Raw genomic sequence first — 20,469 nt, 5'->3', positions numbered from 1 at the left:
GCCTGGTGGCTATAGTCCATGGAGTCACAAAGGATCAGACATGACTGAACGACTGATACTTTCACACTTTCATAAGCCACTAGCTGCGGAAATTTGCTTTAACAGTAATAGAGGCTAATACGCTTGGACTTGTTAACAAGTTCGTAGCAGGGTTCCAAGAGAGGCCAGGAGGGAATCATAAACTTAGAAGAGACACACTGTCACTTCTGCCACATTCTGCTGGCCAATGGTGTCACAGGGCCAGACAGATAAACCCCACCACCGGATTCTATTTCTCTCACCTCCTGATGGGAGAAGCAGTAAAGTCACCTTGCAAGGAGGCATTGAAACTGAGCAGTACCCTGCAGGGCCGTCCCAGGAACCAATCCCATGTGCCCCAATTCTTGTTTGTAGAAGAGCTTCACCCTCGTAGGCCTTCTCCAGGTCCAAAGAGCAAATTTAATCAGAAAAGTGAGAAACTACAGAAACAAAGGAAGACAGTCAAGCAAAACAAAATAATGAGTTTAGCCCTAAAAGTCAGGGCCCTTTAGTTCCTCCTCACAGGCTATAGATAATATTCAGCACCATATCCTTGAGATGTTTTGCAGACATTAAAACCTCCATCAGGTGAAAGAAGTTAATTGCAGGCTGACCACATCAGGTGGACCTCAGACTTGTTGGAACCAGGTTGATGATGCTCATTCCCAGAATGTCACACTCACCACTGAGCAATCAAGAGCTACATGAGCTGATCAGGCACCTGCAAGCCTCTCCCCTATCTTGCCTTTAACAGCCCTTCCCCAAAAGCCATTGGGAGTTGTGGCCTTTTTTTAAAATTACTTACCTCTTATTGAGGTTCAGCAAAGCATCGGACATGAACTGTTAGTCTCTCAGTCATGTCTGATTCTTTGCGACCCCATGGACTGCAGCACGCCAGGCCTCCCTGTCCATCACCAACTCCTGGAGTTCACCCAAACTCATGTCCACTGAGTCAGTGATGCCATCCAACCATCTCATCCTCTGTCATCCCCTTCTCCTCCTGCCTTCAATCTTTCCCATCATCAGGGTCTTTTCAAATGAGCCAGCTCTTTGAATCAGGTGGCCAAAGTACTGGAGTTTCTGCTTCAGCATCAGTCCTTCTAATGAATACTCAGGACTGATTTCCTTTAAGATGGACTGATTGGATCTTCTTGCAGTCCAAGGGACTCTCAAGAGTCTTCTCCAACTGACTGACTGACAGTTAATTTATAATGTGTTAGTTTCAGGTATATAGCAAAGTGATTAAGCTATATATATACAAGTTAAGTTATATATATATATATATATATGTATGTATATACATAATTTAATGGCAAACCACTCCAGTATTCTTGCCTGGGAAATCCTATGGACAGAAGAGCCTGGCAGGATAGGGTCCTTAGAGACACACAGACACACACACAACCGCACACATATATATATATATATATATATATATATATATTCTGTTTCAGATTCTTTTCCCTAGGGTATTACAAAAACATGGAATACAGTTAATTGTGCTATACAGTAGGTCTGTATTTGTAATCTATTTTACACATGAAGTGTATATATGTTAATCATAAACTATTAATTTATCTCTCCTTCACCCCTCACCCCATGATCCCATTTGGTAACAATGTTTGTCTTCTGTGTCTGTGAGTCTATTTCTATTTCGTAAATAAGCTCATTTATATCAAGTTTGGGTCTTTTGAACACTAGCTGCCCATTCTCCTGCTTGGCCCCACACTGGGGACCTTGGGATAAACTCTACTTCCCTTCCCCACCATCCGGTGCCAGTGGGTTAGCTTTACTGTGTTCAGGCAAGTGGACCCAATTTAAGTTTGAAAACAGTATGGAGACTGAGAAGGGTAAAGAATTATGGCCATTCTTTTTGCAATCAATCTATCACTGTGCTGTTTGCAAAGTGACAGAGGACATTTAAAAGCAGCATCTGACCCTGGTTTGTTTTTCATTTCCAGGGACACAGGGAACATGGGCGTCTGGACCTCAGGCACCGACATCTTCTTAAGCCTTTGGGGGACATATGTGTCTCCAAGAAGCCCTGGATGGATGGCCTTTACCCAGCACGTGGGGGTTTGCTGTTTTGTAGCTTTCATTTCCGTGGGCCTCCTCTCTGGGGCCTTCTACTGGTTCCTGTCCTCACTCATCGCCTTCATCACCTCCTGGATGGCCACGTGCGTTCTGCTGTGCTGCTCCAAGCACGCACGGTGTTTCATTCTGCTCTTCTTCCTCTCATGCGGCCTGCGTGAAGGCAGGAACGCTTTGATCGCTGCGGGCATGGGGGTGGTCATCTTCGGACACGTGGAAAATATCTTTCACAATTTTAAAGGGCTCCTGGACAGTATGACTTGCAACCTGAGGGCAAAGAGCTTTTCCATCCATTTCCCACTTTTGAAAAAATATATCGAAGCAATTCGGTGGGTGTACGGCCTTGTCACTCACCTGAGTCTATTTGATGATCTTGTGTCTTGGAACCAGACCCTGGAGGTCTCTCTTATCAGTCCCAGCCAAGCCCTGGAGGCTCAACTCAACGACACCACGGACAAAGCCCTGGGTGTCTTGTACCAGATGGTGACGGCGACGGAGGTGCTGTGCTCCCTGGGGCGGCAGCTCCTTGCCCTCACAGGGCTGCTGCTGGTGCTGCTTGGCACTGGCCTCTTCATGAAGCGATTCTTGGACCCTTGTGGCTGGAAATTTGAGAACATCTACCTCACCAGGCAATTTGTTCAGCTGGACGAAAGGGAGAGGCGTGAACAGAGGCCCTGTGTCCTCCCGCTGAATAAGCAGGAAAGGAAGAAGTATGTTGTCATCCCGTCTTTCTGGCTGACTCCTAAAGACAGGAGGAACCTGGGCCTGTTTTTCCTCCCGGTTCTTACCCACCTCTATATCTGGCTGCTATTTGCAGCCATAGATTACCTGCTATACTCGCTCATTTTCTCCATGAGCAAACATTTCCAAAGCTTGCCAGGGCTCGAGGTGCACTTGAAACTGCACAGACAGGTAGGTGCTCATAGGCCCATCTCACCTGGTATCCTAGCTGCTTGCTGTTTCTTTGCAAAAGATAGTGAACATCCCAAGGAAGGGCAGTGTTTTATTTCCTTCCTGGATCCCCAGTGCCTGGCATGGAGCTTGGAATATAGGAAGAGCCCCAAACAAGTTGGTTAAACTGAGTTGAAACCCCAGCGTTATATGATAACGTTCTGAACATCTTTGATCACGGCATTAGTTTTCTGGGGCAGCCATGTCCCAACAAAAAAGACCATGGTTTTTGTTCATCCCATCTTTCCTCTTTTCCATTTTTTCCCTGTGGCAGTTTATGATTACATGGACATTTCAGGGGGCTTCCCAGGGGGCTTCCCTTGCCACTTCCCAGGTACAGTGGTAAAGAATCCACCTACCAGTGCAGGAGATGCAAGACACTTGGGTTCAGTCCCTGGGTTGGGAAGATTCCCTAAGGGAGGAAATGGCAACCCACTCCAGTAGGCTTGGTTGGAATATTTGCCATGGACAGAGGAGCATCGAGGGCTACAGTCCACGGGGTCACAGTCAGACACGACTGAGCCCATTCTGGACATTTCAGAGGATGTGCACGCTGTCAGATACTTGTCTTACTTGTGTTTAAACCCAGTCGCTGTGGAGCTGAGCTAGGTGGGATGTGCCCTTGTGTGTCTAGTGTATGTGTCTGTGTGCATGTGCACACACAATGTGTATAGCTGTGTGTGTTTGCACATGCGTGTGTGCAGGAATGTCATGCATCCTGGGTGGTGTACACTAGCCTGGGCTGGTGAAAACACCATCCCCTGTTGCCGTGTGTCGGACTTTCTTCCCTCTTTATGGAGCTACAGTAGGTTGTGCCTCTGCTGGGGGAAATCTCAGAGGGCAAGGGCAGAAGGGGACCTGGAAACCCTCCTCTGAAACCCCATTTCCGCCTGTGGTGTCTACACTCTCCCTCCACTTTCTCCTGGTCAGCAGGTGCCGTCTGGCCCCTGTCCCTCCCACTCCTGGGCTGCGTCTCAGAGTTGATTACTCTGAGCATTCCCTTCCCCTGAAGACTTCAGTTAATTACAAGAACCCCCCGTTGCTCAAGATATCTGGAGCAGAGTGGATAATGGAAGCAGAGTCTCAGATGGAAGCCAAATAAGATTTCTCAGGCTGGCTGGATCCTGGGGGGCAGCTGGTAAAAGAACCCCTCCTTCCCTCCTTCACAGTCCATCCCCTTCCCGTAGTCCCTTTTTTAACCAGCTCCTCTCTTTCTTTCTCTTTTGGTTCCTCTCTCATCTGTTTCTCTCTCAGCCAAAACCCATGCCTGGTTTGTGAATTCTCACTGTTTTAGACGGGGGCACGGTGGGGAGACGGGAGTGGGAGAGGGAAGCGATCTATGCCTTTTGAAAAAGGCCCAGAAACTTCCAAGTGACAGTGTCCTGACAAATACATTTTTGAGTGTTGTTGCGGGGGTCCTGGGGATGCAGAGATGTCTCAAGCGTGAGGGCTGCTCACGATCTGGCGAGGGGAGGCCGCCTCGGACACTCACAACAGCAGGGCCGTGGGCGCTGGGACAGACCTGAGTATGACTCTGCTGCGGAGCCTGGGAGACCGTGCCTGCAGCGGCTGGCTTCCACTTGACTGGCAGTGCCTCTCTTGTTCCTGGATGTCCTTGGAGATTTCTGGTCCCTCTGTTGGGGCAGATTTGCAAAGCAGTCAAGCAAGAGGAGAAGGCAATGGCAACCCACTCCAGTACTCTTGCCTGGCAAATCCCATGGACGGAGGAGCCTGGAAGGCTGCATGCAGTCCATGGGCTCGTGAAGAGTCGGACAGGACTGAGCGATTTCACTTTCATGCATTGGAGAAGGAAATGGCAAACCACTCCAGTGTTCTTGCCTGGAGAATCCCAGGGACGGGGGAGCCTGGTGGGCTGCCATCTATGGGGTCTCACAGAGTCGGACACAACTGAAGCGACTTAGCAGCAGCAGCAGCAAGCAAGAGGAGAAACACTGGCTCAAGTTTCCTCCCACTTTTGTATGATTTATTTAAAGAAGAAAGATGGGAGATGATGTGACCTGGCTGGATGGCTGGGCACTATAAGAAAAAAGTAGCTACTAGGTCGCTACTTATTGAGCACCTACTGTGTGCCCAGCACCAGGCTGCATTAACTTTTTAGGACTGTATGCTACCTGAGTGAATCTTTTCGTTTGTGACTTGATGCCATTCTGGCAAATTGTTTACTTGGGAGAGGCAAACACATTTTAAAATATTGGGATACCATTTAATACATGGCTCTGTATTTTGAGAGTGTCTTCCACACTGCCCTCTATCAAGCCCTTACAAAAGTGTTGACTCAATCCTGATTCCCAACTGCAAAATCCCCGGTTAGATTCCTAAACTAAATAACTTCTTTCCAGACTGGACACCCGCTGCTTTTTTATTGCAGGATTTCTCATCACTGACTCAATCGATGTGTTTGTTTCTTCAACGGTACTAAAAAGAGTGCATGCCTTTGCTCTGGGGACTGAAAACTCTCTACTTAATCTCAGGCAAACTGTCTTTTTTTAAAAAGAGAAGAGGAGAGGCAACAAGAAGGCTTTCTCCTGCCTAGCTATAGTGCTGGGGAAATTGCAGATTGGACTTGACATTTGTGTTAAAGTCCCTGGATTGGGGTTTCCAGATTTTTGACTGGTACTGGGGTGAATCCAAGGTGGACGGTGTTCTCTGGGTGTGGTTGGGTTCTTTTCAGAAGTCATTGCCGGCTTTTGGGCCCCAGGGCTCTGGGGCGCTGGGGTGATAATAACTTACTAAGTATTCCAGTCTGTAAGGTTAATGCTCCATCCCCAAGGTGCTTAATTTACACTGGGAGTAGTTTATTCGTGGGCAGGATCTGGTCCATTAATTCCTGTTTTACCAAATTGGAAAACAGATCCACTGAGAGACGATGTGACTTTCTCAGGTCAGGGAAAAGTAAGAGCTGAATCAGCACACACGTCTCCTGCTGGTGGCTTGTCTGGGTGGCCCTTCAATGTCATCTGCCCTCTAGGTCAGTTTGATGAGGGCAGCTGGTTTATTCTGTTGCCTTCAAGCAGGAAGGAATGCACCCGTCCTAGCATCCAAGAGAGATGAGAAATTGTCCTATTTTGAGACCTCTATAAATAGGATTTTAGAGCCACTTTCAGTAAATATACTCTTTTTAGTATCCTTGCATCAAGAATAATTCCACCCCATCCCCACCACTTCAAGCTCTAGAAGGGTGACTGAGAACATAATTTAATGCCTACACATCTTTATGACCTTGTGGTCTGCTGACGGGGTATTTGTCAAGATGCAGAGACTATGACTGGGTCTTGATGGGCTCTGCTACAAAAAATCCCTTCCAGTTGAGCTAAAACCATCTTTCATGAATCCCACATCCTCTGAAGTATAGAAACAGGTGTTCCATACGTGGGTTATGAGGTCAAAATTATTAGAAGAGGACTTCCCTGGTGGTCTGGGCTTCCTTGGCAGCTCAGATGGTGAAGAACATGCCTGAAGTGCAGGAGACCTGGGTTCGATCCCTGGGTTGGGAAGATCCCCTGGAGAAGGGAACGGCTACCTACTCCAGTATTCTGGCCTGGAGAATTCCATGGACAGAGGAGCCTGGCAGACTACATAGTCCAAGGGATGCAAAGAGTCGGACAAGACTGAGTGGCTTTCACTTTTTTCTTTTCCCTGGTGGTCCAGTGGTTAAGAATCTGCCTGCCAGTGCAGGGGACATGGGTTTGATCCCTGGTCTGGAAGATCCCATGTGCTGCAGAGCAATCAAGCCCATGGGTGTGCCACAGCTACTGAAACCTCAGTCCCCTAAAGCCTATGCTCTGCAACAAGAGAAGCCCCACGATGAGAAGCCCAGGCATTGCAACTAGAGAGTAGCCCTGATTTGCCACAGCTAGAGAAAGCCAGTGTGCAGCAATAAAAACCCAGTGCAGCCAAAAATAAAATAAATATATAATTTTAAAATCCTTTCAGATGTTATTAGGAGAAGGATTTGCTGAAGCAAACAAATTTCTCTGCTTTCTTCTCAGAGCCTTCAACAGTCTCGTGGGCATCATTTCTCTCTAAAGAAGAGACAGAGCAAATAAACTTACCTGATATCCTTCTCTCAAGGAAATCTATAATTCCCCAAATCCACTTTGCAAAACACTGCAGTAGCTACAACAAAACTCCTTCCTTCTTTACTCCAACCATTGCACATAAAAGGAGTTGGAATAGCTCCTTCCACCAAAGCTCCCTGCATGTTTTAAGATAAATGCTACCTGCTGCTAGCTGTATAGAGAAAGACTAGGGCAGGGTATGAAAATGGCATGGATCTTGATTTTTTATTCTTTTATTTTAGGAACAAGGGACTCAAGACATCATCCATGATTCTTCCTTTAATATATCTCTATTTGAACCGACCTGCATCCCTAAACCAAAGCTCCTTCTATCTAAGACGTGGATTCCTCTCAGCATCATTCTTGTGATACTAGTGATGCTAGGACTATTGTCCTCTGTCCTGATGCAACTTAAAATCCTGGTGTCAGCATCCTTCTACCCAAGCGTGCAGGGGGAGCGTGTGCAATACCTCCACGCGAAGATACTGAAGAAAAGATCAAAGCAGCCAGTGGGAGAAGTAAAAGGGAAACTAAGTCTGTACTTTACAAAGGTAAAGCTGAAATGGGGGTGTAACCTGTAACTAGGGAAATTTTGAGCTTCAAGGGCAAATGGAATTTCAAAGCACTCTTTCAAGTTTACATTAAGGCTTATATCCCCAGCAACAGATGGGGAAACCCTAAGGGTGAGGGGGCGAGGATGAGGAATAGACACACATGGCTAAGTCCAGAAGATTCTACAATAATGCTGGTTGTTCCAGAAGATTCTGCAAGAATAATCCTTCAAAACGCTGATTCCAAGTGAGTTTTTCAGTCTTATCGAAGAGAGGCTACTGGGAATGCCTTCTCTAAGGGCTGCTAAAAGACAATGCCCAGAGAGAGTTATTTTACCAGAGTAAATAAAGAACAGAAGGGAAGTATCTGCCACAACTTGGTAAACTCCAAAGAATTTGCTCATTGTCCAGCATTAAAAGACATAAGGACTGTTCTTGTAGTCCAGTGGCTAAGACTCCAAGCTTCCAATCCTGGGGACTCGAGTTCGATTCCTGGTTAGGGACCTAGATCTTACATGCTGCAACTAAGACCTGGTACAGCCACATAAATAAACATTAAAGTTTTTAAAAAATATATGATGATATTTATATTTATATGATATATGTATATTTATACATATGTATGATAACATACATATGTGTGACTTTCACACATATATGAAATGAACACTTGTCAAAGACTTTATTCAACTTATTCATTTAAAAGGCAACAGTAAGAAATTCCAACCAATTCAAAGAACAATTTAAATCACACACATATACACAAACCACTGAGAAGACCAAAATTAATTTGCTTAATAGATGCAAAACAGGCTTGTTCCACCAGGGTGGATGGGAGGATGAGTTGTATTCTACTGGGTGAAATTCATTTGCATGCCTATGGACGAGAATCATTTGCATTGTTGCCATCAGCCATCTACAACTTACAGAATCGGAAAATATTTCATAGACAATGAAAGACCAAGACAATCCTTAAGTAAGGATAAGCTTTTCTGGCCATTTTCACAGTCTTTTGAAAAGTTTATGTCAGTGGCAGCTGAAATAATTCTAATGCTCATTCATCCAACCTTATGTCTTTTCAGATTCATTTCTGGCTTCCAGTCTTGGAAGTGATTGGGAAGAAACAAATGGACATTGCCAGTGAAGACAACCCAGAAGAGACCCCACAAAGCTCTTCATCCACCCTGTGCCAGCAGTTCTTCTCAAGTCTACAGATGGCGGCCCTTCCTCATCCCCAGCAAGAGAGAACTGCACAGCAGGATCCTTCAGCGGCTTAAGTTTGCAGGGTCAAGCTACTTTTTTCCATAAAGGGCTCCCAGGTAAATGGTTAAGCTGTCTGTCTCACAGACCAGGCACGTGGTCTGGACTGTGTCAGTGAAACAGGGCTATAACCCAGGCCCTTCAAGGATGAGTCTCAGCATAGATTAATATTCAAAGAAAAAAATTAGGAAAAATCAAATTCTCTACTATAGACTCACAAGCAACTATCAAGGAGAACATACATGTATGATGCCACTTCTGTCCCTTCTCTGCCCTCCTTAATATCCTTCATGGTTATTTCCTAATCTCACAATTGTCTGTCTGCCTCCTGCACCCTTATTCAAGAACTCTTTCCAAAACCCGTCTCCAGCAGCTCCCAATTTCTTCCCACCATCTCCTCTCTCCTACTGTCTACTTTCCTGGATCTCTTTGGTTTTTCCTCTTTTACCAAATCCTCTAGCCACATTTATTTAGAGAACACATTTATTAACATCATATGAAAGACTGGTTACAATGTTCACCTTGGGCCTCTTTTTCAGGATACTCAATATACACTGTGCAGCACAGAGACATATTTCCCCTATAACACCTAAGGAAAAAAATACTGATTCTGTTTTCTCTATAGTGTCTGAGTAGGAAAGAAATAAACAGCAAAATTTTTAAACTTTTCATTTTGAAAAATGTTCAGACTTACAAAAAAGTTGCAACATAGTACCACATTCCATCTACCCATCACCCCTCATCTCTGAAATTTACCATCGTATATAACTGCAGCACAATTGTCGAAACCAGGTAATAGCATTTGGAAAATGCAGAATCTACACAACTCATTGGATTTTCACCAATTGTCCTACTAATATCCCACTAATGTCCCTAGGACTGGTCCTTGATCCAGTCCAGGCTCACGCATTGTATTTGTTTGTCATAGTTCCTTACTCTCGTCTGATCAGGGACAGTTCCTTAGCGTGTCTTTCTTTTTCTTTCATGACCTTGACACTTCTGAAGCGTGCTGCCAGTTATTTTGTAAAATGTCCTTTGATTTGGGTTTGTCTGATGTTTCCTAGTAAGGAAACCCCAGAGATGTATTTTTTAGCAACTGTACTACAGAAGTGCTGACATGCTCTTCTCAATGCACGAGATCAGGGGTAGGTCATGTTGCCATGCCTCGTTACTGGTGAGGCAACCTTTCTTTGCTTAATTAAGATGGGGTCCGCAGATTCTTCCACTGCTGAAGTCACTATTTTCCCTTTGTAATGAATAAGTATGTTGTGAAGAAATACTTTGAGACTAGGCAAATATCCTGTTTCTCATCATACATTTACCCTTTAGTTATTGCATTCAAGGATGCAAAACTGCCAGCCAAATAGTGATTTTCTATTTTCATAATATCTTCTACATTTTTAAATTGAAATTCTACATTATCCCTAGAGAGAAACTTTTTTTTTTCAAAAACAACTTTTGTTTTGGGCACTGGAGTAGGCATTTTACACATATGATCTCATTTATGTTTCATGATAATCCTGTGAGGTTGGTAGCATTATTTCTATCTTCTTGATGGGAAAACGTACCCTCAGAAACCCTGACTTATCTTGCCTGGGATGTGGTCTTGGCTTCTGCATGTTTGAAGTTCCCAGATGATTCTAATGGTCAGCCAGCACTGAGAACCATCATTTCACGAAGTTTTACGTTGCCGTTCTTTCAATACAGGTCGTCAATGGTGAAATTTCTCTAACAGAAGGAGGCTACATTAGAATTCTGTCTGAGTCAGCATTTCCCAAAGTGTGTTCCTCAAACCACTGATCCCTTCGTTGTTTCATAAAAGAGATAAATGATGTTAATAAATCCATATCAGCTGCCTTCCAAACTTGAAGATCCATAAAACATGTTGGCATAATTTTTAAGACTTAAAAGAAACCCTATAATAATAGATCTTTGAGAAACCCTATAATAGAGGAATATCATATAATTTTGTTTCACCCCAAATTTTCTCAAATTATTAAACTTTGGTACAATTTTAATTGTAATAACTATTAATAGCACATAGGACCAGCTCTAGAGCCCAAACTCTGATAAGTGCTGATGTAATTACCATAACGTTTTGACCAAAAAAGACCTGTGGTGAAGATAAATTTGTAGTTTGGGATTTTATAAATATTCTAGTGATTTTATGCTTTACTGTATTTTATAAACAAATATATATATTAATAAATTGATATGATATGTGATTTTTTTTTACTCATTTGGCACTTATTTCTCCTAGAGAAGGGATCTGCCCCACGTTAAGTAAGGCAAAAAATCAACTGCTAAAGTTAGAATACATTCATACACAAAATAAACTCTAAATGGCCTAAACATAAGACATGATACCATAAAATTCTTAGAAGAGATCATAGGCAAAGCATTCTCTGACATAAATTGTACCAATGTTTTCTTAGGTCAGTCTCCCAAGGCAATAGAAATAAAAACAAAAATCAATGAATGAGACCTAATCAAATTTACAAGCTTGTGCATGGCAAAGGAAACAAAACAAAAAGCCTACAGAATGAGAAAAAATATTTGTAAATGACAAGGACTTCATTTCCAAACAGTTCATACAACTCAACAACAACAACAAAAAACCAAATGACACAGTCAAAAAATGGGCAGAAGACCTGAATAGACATTTCTCCAAAGAAGAAATACAGATGGCCAGTAGACACATGAAAAGATGCTCAATATTGTTGATTAGAGAAATGCAAATCAGAACTACAATAAGGTACCACCTCACACAGTTCAGAATAGTCATCATTAAAAAGTCTACAAATAACAAATGCTGGAGAGGGTGTGGAGAAAAGGTAAACCTCCTGTGCTGTTACTGGAAATGAAAGTTGATGCTGCTGCTATGGAAAAGAGTATGAAGGTTCCTCAGAAAACTAGAAATAGAATTACCACATGATCTAGCAATCCCACTCCTGGGCATATATACAGACAAAACTATAATTCAAGATATATGCACCCCTATGTTCATAGCAGCACTTTTTACAGTAGCCAAGACATGGAAGCAACCTAAATGTCCATCAACAGAGGAATGGATAAAAATGGAGTGGTGCCTATATATCAGCACAATGGAATATTACTAAGCCATAAAAAATACAAAATAATGCCATCTGCAGTAACGTGGATGCTATTAGAGATTACCATACTGTGTGAAGGAAGTCAGAAAGAGAAAGACAGATACATTATGATGTCACTCTTATGTAGAATCTAAAATATGACACAAATGAATGTATCTATAAAACAGAAGCAGACTCAAGGACAAATAGAACAGATCTGGGGTTGCCAAGGGAGAGGGGGCTGGGGAGGGGAGGAATGGGAGATGGGGGTGGCAGCTGTAAGCTCTTCTATACAGAGTGGATAGGAAGGTCCTGCTGCACAGCCCAGGCTTCCCAGGGGGCCAGGTGCTAAAGAACCCTCCTTCCATTGCAGCTTAGACGTAAGAGATGCGGGTTTGATCTCTGAGTCAGGAAGATCCCCTGGAGGAGGACATGGCAACCCACTCCAGTATTCTTGCCTGGAGAATCCCATGGACAGAGGAGCCTGGCGGGCTACAGTCCAAAGGATTGCAGAGTTGGAGAGGACTGAAGAGACTTAGCGCACATGCACTGTATGGCAAAGAGAAGTATATTCGATATTCTATGCTGAACCATAGTGGGAAAGAATATTTTAAAAAGAATGTGTATATATCACAGAATCACTTTGCTCTATGGCAGAAATTAACACATTATAAATCAATTTTACTTTAATAAAAAATTTAAAATACTACTACTACTCAATTTTTAGAGAAAATTGGATCCTCAGCCTTTCTAAATTCTATTAATTAACTAGCTTACTTATTTACCTAAAAATATCACCTTTATCCACAGAAAAAATTTGAACAGGGCACATAGAAGGTGCTGGGGATGCCCAGATAACTCACTTTGTCCCTGCCTCTGGGATGCTTTCAGTCTAGTCAGGAAGACAGACGTATGCTTAGACAATAAATAATAATATGTGGTAGCTTTTGTCCATGTGGTCGCAACTGAGCGACTTCACTTTCACTTTTCACTTTCATGCATTGGAGAAGGAAATGGCAGCCCACTCCAGTGTTCTTGCCTGGAGAATCCCAGGGTCGGGGGAGCCTGGTGGGCTGCCGTCTGTGGGGTCGCACAGAGCCGGACATGACTGAAGCGACTTAGCAGCAGCAGCAGCAGCAGCTTTTGCTAAGTCCCAAGGGCATGGAGCAGGCAGTGCCTTCAGGGAACAATGGCCTGTTTCTCTGCCTTCATCTGAACACTCTAAACTGAATGCTCTGTTTACCCCTCTTCTCTATGAGAAGGGCACTAGAGGGGTTGGTAAAGGGGTCTTAATTTCCTTGAAACCAAATTACCTTTCCGAAGTAGCAAAATCCCTGTTGTTTCTAATGGACCATGACTTTGAACAGTTCGCCAGATACCTGGTGAATGTCCTGCTGTTATTATCTGTTAGGCATGCTTGCCCTTATTCTGAAGAGCTTGTCCCTACTGGAAGGACAGACAGGCAAAGAGGTGCTGGTCACCAAAGGCAATTTTGATCTTGAAAACAAGATTCAGACTTGCTTATTAGGGCCAGTCTAATGTAGGACATAAAATGCTTATTAAATTTCAGCTTATCCACTTTAGATTTAAATGAATGGTCAGTTAAATTTCTGGAGACATCTATTGTGAAGTGCACTCTCTTAATCTTGTAGAGGCAGAAAGATATTGCCCTAAGTAATTTAATACAACTTCCTTTCACCTCTAATTTTAATGGCTTATAAAACTGTATCACATGGTCTAAATCACTATTTCTCATCTCATGAATCTGTACTTGGTGGCCATATTTTGCCATAAGTGTCTTTATGATGCCCTCATTGACTCCATATTTGTTGTCAGTTGTGTTTCTCTTTGACAGTAAGATACAATAATTCTAAAAATCTTCATACTAATACATTTCTTTTACTGTTATACTGAGGATGTTAAATATTGTTTTTCCTCTTAGATTCTGTATCTGCTGCTTTTTCTGTTAGAACCTAGTCAATCCTAATTATAATATGGGATATGTTTACATCTTCACTTATCATATATTTTTGTCTTAATTCACCTAAGAGAAAGAAATAAAAATATCTAACGCCTAAGGAAGTAAGAACTAACTTTTTCACCCAGTCATTAATACTGACAAAGACCACTGAGGTCAATTATTATTATTGCATTTAAGGCAAAATGACTTCCCTGGTGGCTCAGATGGTAAAGCATCTGTCTACAATGTGGGAGACCTGGGTTCGATCCCTGGGTCGGGAAGTTCCCTGGAGAAGGAAATGGCAACCCACTCCAATACTCTTGCATAGAAAATCCCATGGATGGAGGAGCCTGGTGTCCACGGGGTTGCAAAGAGTTGGACACGACTGAGCGACTTCACTTGCACTTTTTAAAGGCAAAATAAGTTTTAATGATATGGTTAAGTCATTTACTTTAATTAATCTGATAAAAATGATTAGAGTCACCAATCCTTCACACTCCCTCCAAGTAAAGAAAGTTAATTGTTCTCTTGAAGATGTTGGGTATTACTTAAAAGAAACCTTTCATGTTACCCTAAGACCATAATCATTAAGCCTTATGATAACATAAGATATAGTGATGTGCATTTATAGAAGTTCATACACCATATATAAATTCATCAAAGTTCATGCACCAGAGAATTTATTAGGTCAGCTTTTTAAATTATTGCTTTCAAGAATTCCCAGTATTTTTCTATATTTATAAAACTGCTTACAAAAATTAAACATCTTAAAATCTAAGCAAATTTGTTTAAAAATAATTATTGTAAAGATTTATTAATAATATCAATGTATTTGGCAAAGTTAGGGAAACTCAAAAGATTAAAAAGCAACTTTGAAAAGATTCTCATATAATTTTGGTAAATGCATGCAAAACTTTTGAAATTAGAACTTTGTACTTTTAAATAAAATGACAAGCTAATTGCTTGTTCTTAATAATGTATATCATGGTTCGGAACCACTATATCTGTGAAGTTTAGTAAGCTTGAATTGAAGAGGTGAATATGAAATATCTATTTTGACAAGCACCAGTTACCAAAGTCAGTCCAGGAACAATTGCAGGAGAGCACAAGAGAAAAAGAAGGAGGGTAATCCAGGATATTCATAAATTTATCACTGACATACACATTAGAAACTAATGCTGTGTTTAGTAAGCACATGCATAACTTTTTTTAAGAGAGGTGTGTTTTTTTGACTGAACAATATAGTATTTTTAAATCACCATATAAGAAAACAAAAGTCATTACAGATTCTGAAAATAAACTGGACAGATTAGAGAGTGGCATGAATGAAAAAGCCAATGATTGCTGGTGAGATTGTGGAAGATTATTTTTCACATTTAGAGTTTTTGTTTCATGCAAAGGTGGGCACAATAAAGACAGAAATGGCAAGGATCTAACAGAAGCAAAAGAGATTAAGAAGAGGTGGCAAGAGTACACAGAAGAACTATATTAAAAGGGTCTTAGTAATCTGGATAACCATGATGATGTGGTCACCCACCTAAAATCAGACATCCTGGAGTGTGAAGTCAAGTGAACAGTAGGAAGCATTCTACAAACGAAGCTAGTGGAGGTAATGGAATTCCAGCTGAGCTATTTCAAATCCTAATAGATGATGCTGTTAAAGTGCTGCATTCAATATGCCAGAAAATTTGGAAAACTCAGCAGTGGCCCAGAGAAGGCAATGGCACCTCACTCCAGTACTCTTGCCTGGAAAATCCCATGGACGGAGGAGCCTGGTAGGCTGCAGTCCATGGGGTTGCTAAGGGTCGGACACGACTGAGCAACTTCACTTTCACGCATTGGAGAAGGAAATGGCAACCCACTCCAGTGTTCTTGCCTGGAGAATCCCAGGGACAGGGGAGCCTGGTGGGCTGCCGCCTATGGGGTCGCACAGAGTCGGACACGACTGAAGTGACTTAGCAGCAGCAGCAGCAGCAGTGGCCACTGGACTGGAAAGGTCAGTTTTAATTCCAATCCCAAAGAAAGGCAATGCCAAAGAACGTTCAAATTAGCATACAATTGTACTCATTTCACATGCTAGCAAAATTATACTTAAAATTCTACAAGCTAGGCTTCAGCAGAATCAAGCACTTCCAGATGAATAAACTGGATTTAGAAAAGGCAGAGGAACTGAAGATCAAATTGCCAACATTCACTGGATCATAGGAAAAGCAAGGGAATTCCGTAAAAGCATCTACTTCTGCTTCATTGACTAAGGTAAAGCCTTTGACTGAGTAGATCACAGAAAACTGTGGAAATTTCTTAGAGATTGGAATACCAGACCACTTTACCTGCCTCCTGAGAAATCTGTATGCAGAACAAGAAGCAATAGTTAGAATTGGACATGGAACATTGGACTGGCTCAAAAGTGGGAAAGGAGTACGTCAAGGCTGTATATTGTCACCATGCTTATTTAACTAGTATGCAGAGTACCTCATGTGAAATGCTGGGCTGGATGACTCAGAAGATGAAGTCAAGGTTGCTGGGAGAAATATCAACAATCTCAGATATGCAGATGATATCACTTTGATGGCAGAAAGTGAAGAGGAACTAAAGAGCCTCTTGATGAAGGTGAAAGAGGAGAGTGAAAAAGCTGGCTTAACTCAACATTCAAAAATGAAGATCATGGCATCCAGTCTCATCACTTCATGGCAAATAGATGGGCAAAAAGTGAAAACAGTCTCAGGTTTCACTTTCTTTGGCTCCAAAATCACTGCAGTTGGTGACTGCAGCCACAAAATTGAAAGATGCTGCTCGTTGGAAGAAAAGCTATGACAAACATAGACAGTGTATTAAAAAGCAGAGACATCACTTTGCTGACAAAGGTCTGTATAGTCAAAGCTATGGTTTTTCCAGTAGTCATGTATGGATGGGAGAGTTAGACTATAAAGAAAGCTGAGCACCAAAGAATTGATGATTTCAAACTTTCATGCTGGAGAAGACTCTTGAATGGCCCTTTTACTGCAAGGAGATCAAACCAGTCAATCTCAAAGGAAATCAACCTTGAATATTCATTGGAAGGACTGATGCTAAAGCTGAAGCTCCAATACTTTGGCCACCTGATGCGAAGAGCTGATTCATTGGAAAAGACCCTGATGCTGGGAAAGATTGAGGGCAAGAGGAGAAGGGAGTGACAGAGGATGAGAAGTCTGGATGGCATCACTGACTCAATGGAGATGAATTTGAACAAACTTGGAGATAATGAAGGACAGGGAGGCCTGGTGTGCTGCAGTTCATGGGGTTACAAAGAGTCAGACACAACTTAGTGACTAAATAATAAGAACGTGCTATGTGGTGGTATGTAATTAAGAAGCCAGACTGGCAGGCAGCAACTTTAAAGCCTGTAAGTCTATACCAGTGCTACAGGCCTGCAAAGGCATGTCTCCCTGCCATCATCTTGAGGTGTCCCCTGGGCAGCAATCCTCCAAACTGGGGCTCCAGTTAAGCATATGCGCTTCCATCTGGGAGAGACCCGCAAGGTACAGTGAGGCAGTGGGAGGGCGCAGAGATGTTTTGCACTAGCCTACCTGTCCCGAGAGAACATCCACTTCCACAGGGTCTTACAGGTGGCCTTGTCCTTCCGGTCAAAGCTCCAGGACCAGCAAAGAGGCCACCCAGACAGACAGCCTCGTGTGGGACTGGGGGGAGCACCTCAGATCACCACCTGTGCACTGCCCCGGGTGGCTACCAATCGAGAACCATCTCGCAGACTGCCACATTGCCATGGGATCCAGGCATTCAAGCCTGGCTGCCTATCAGAGCCAGGCAATCAAGGAGTGGCCCCTGGACAGCAGCTGCAAAGACTGGGAGCCAGATGCCTATAAAAGTTCCACTGGGGGAATCCCAGGGTCCAGAGGTGGTGGGCAGAGAGCCAAGACAGTGGCCACTAGACCCTTAACTTCCCCCCTCAGAGTGCCAGCAGGCCCCCAAATGCCTGTCAGATCAGATGCCGGCCCCCAGGCCAACTCCAAGACCAGCACATGGGCCTCTCTCTCACAAAGTCCAAGCACCCTGTCTCTGCCCTACACCCTGAGCTTTCCGGCTGGTGCATCCCAGGACAGGAACCCTTTAAGAGCCCACCTCCCTCCCATAGCCTCATGGGGCTTGTGGACAGAGCCCTATTGGTTTTCAAAGCTAGATGTCTTGGCAACCCATGTCTTAGATGCAGATCTTAAAAGTGGAGGCTTCCCACTGTGAGTTTAAACCTTTTGTTCCTCAGTGAGAAGCCATCTCTTCAGGTCTATAATTCTTGAGGAGACTGCAGTCTCCTGGAGAGAATCACCGATAACCTATCACCCAAGTTTCATGGTTTGTTCTTTCATGGTTGATCAATGAATCATAAAGAACAACAGATGCACTTGGGTCATAAGTATGATTCATTTGATGAAAGAGGGAAAAGATAGCATTTGGTCAAAATAAATGTTTTCTCCGCAGACACAAAGAAACAATCAGAATAGTTATTATATTCTAAATGTCATAATTTCATAAGGTTTAAAGTAAGGCTGCAACGTCAGTTGGCTGAAAATGGAAAGTGTGGCTTTTTCAAAGCAAACAGTGCTCTCACTCTAAATGTAATATATTAATTATAGAATGAAAGAAATTGATCAAAATTCTTTTTCTAAAAGGAAATCATTGTAGTGACTGCCCACAAAGCACTATGCCTTGCAAGTGGAAATGTTAATGCATATCAGAAATAAATAATCGTATCAGAAAATAAATAATCTGCTGTTTTAAAATATAATACAATGTTGAATTAGAAATTATAGGATCTGACTTCTAATTTTGGCTCTGCTGCGAGCTAGCTCAGCCAAGGCACTTCCATTTCTAGAGTCAATTCAGTCCTCAGAAATCATGTGTGCATGCTAAGTCGCTTCAGTTGTGTCTAACTTTGAATGACCTTAGGGACTGTAGCCCAGCAGGCTTCTCTGTTCACGGGATTCTCCAGGCAAAAATACTGGAGTGGGTTGCCATGCCCTCCTCCAAGGGATCTTCCCAACCCAGGGATCGAACCCACTTCTCTTATGTCCTCTGCATTGCAGGCAGGTTCTTTACCCCCAGCCCCACCTGGGAAGCCCCTCAGAGATCAAAGCAGCTATTATTTACTGAGCCCTCACTAGATACCAGACATTGTTTGGGATGTATAATTTCCATTAATCCTTACCAAAATCTCAAGAGGGAAGTTCTGATGCTGCTGCTGTTTTATAGATGAAAACGCTAAGGCACAGACAGGCTAAGTAAATTGTGTGTTCATGAAGCAATATTTGATCACGGTTACTTTCTACCATGCTGCATTCTATAGCCTGGTTTTGATCTCTCAATTCCCAGCTCAGAGATTTGGATCACAAATCCTGGGGCATTAACATTCTCCTCACCAAGCATTGGGAAGATCCCCAGGAGAAGGGAACGGCTACCCACTCCAGTATTCTTGCCTGGAGAATTCCATGGACAGAGGAGCTTGCCAGGCTACAATCCATAGGATTTCAAAGGGTCAGACACAGCTAAGCAACTTCACACACCAGGCATTTGTTGTTTGTTGTCCACTCGCTCAGTCATGTCTGACTCTCTGTGACCCCATGGACTGTGGCACACCAGGCTCCCCTGTCCTTTGCTGTCTCTGAGTGTGCTGCAGTTTGTTCATGTCCATTGAGTCGGGGATACCATTTAACCATCTCATCCTCTGCTGCCCTCTTCTTTGCCTTCAATAGTCCCTAGCATCAGGGTCTTTTCCAATGAGTCGGCTCCGGGCATTTGCGCTCCACTCTGGTCTGATCCTAGTCTATTTCCTCACCTTATTCCTCACTCCCCTTCTGCCCCAACCCTCCCTTCAGTCAAAAAGCTCTTCCCACCTGGCTTGGGAGGAGTCACCTGCATTCCGCCTTCACACCTTCGAGCTCTTGGACCTCCGCACCTGTAAAGCGCTCTCCAGCCTTGTTCCTCTTTGGCTTCCTCCTATCCTTCAAGTCCCCCTACCTCAGGAAGTGAGCACAGCGGGAAGAGCATGGGAGGGAGTGATGAGAATACACCCACCTGGCCTTGGTCACAATGTCTGTGTGGGAACTAGGAAATGTCATCTAATCTCTCTGGGCTCCAATTTCTTGATCAGCTGAGTGCTGGACTCCTGAAATTTGCAAACATACCGACTAATATTCCTTTAAGCAGTAAACCTCCCTTCTTTGAATTCATTCTTTTTTTTTAAGTTATATTTTGTATTGTGGCAAAATATACATAACATAAAACTTGCCATTTTAACAGTTTTTAGATGTACAATTCAATGCCAACGTTGGATTTTTAAATTGAAGTATAGTTGATTTATGATATTGTGTTAGTCTCATGTATACAACAAAATGATTCAGGTTTTTTTTCAGATTATATTCCATTATAGGTTATATAAGGGAATGTTGAATATAATTCTGTTGTTGGATATAATT

General features: G+C 43.0%; 1 protein-coding gene across 1 annotated transcript; it reads left to right on the top strand.

The window, feature by feature from the left end:
• Positions 1-1,985: 1,985 nt before the first annotated feature.
• Positions 1,986-9,028, top strand: LOC120878958 (dendrocyte expressed seven transmembrane protein). The gene is made up of 3 exons (XM_040261899.1): positions 1,986-3,021; positions 7,382-7,690; positions 8,773-9,028. The coding sequence occupies exons 1-3, from the start codon at positions 1,993-1,995 to the stop codon at positions 8,965-8,967; spliced, it is 1,533 nt and encodes a 510-aa protein (XP_040117833.1). The 5' UTR covers positions 1,986-1,992; the 3' UTR covers positions 8,968-9,028.
• Positions 9,029-20,469: the final 11,441 nt, after the last annotated feature.

This window comes from Oryx dammah, unplaced genomic scaffold, assembly GCF_014754425.2.
Source record: "Oryx dammah isolate SB20612 unplaced genomic scaffold, SCBI_Odam_1.1 HiC_scaffold_19, whole genome shotgun sequence".
NCBI classification, from domain to species: Eukaryota; Metazoa; Chordata; class Mammalia; order Artiodactyla; family Bovidae; genus Oryx; species Oryx dammah.
This window is presented reverse-complemented; position numbering and strand designations above follow the sequence as displayed.

What these genes read in the sequence shown, in the direction of transcription:
- LOC120878958 (XM_040261899.1), top strand. Translation starts at nt 1,993, where the DNA reads ATGGGCGTCTGGACCTCAGGCACCGACATCTTCTTAAGCCTTTGGGGG. An exon ending in ACTTGAAACTGCACAGACAG is followed by an intron (nt 3,022 to 7,381) that starts GTAGGTGCTCAT and finishes CTTTTATTTTAG; the next exon opens with GAACAAGGGACTCAAGACAT. An exon ending in TAAGTCTGTACTTTACAAAG is followed by an intron (nt 7,691 to 8,772) that starts GTAAAGCTGAAA and finishes ATGTCTTTTCAG; the next exon opens with ATTCATTTCTGGCTTCCAGT.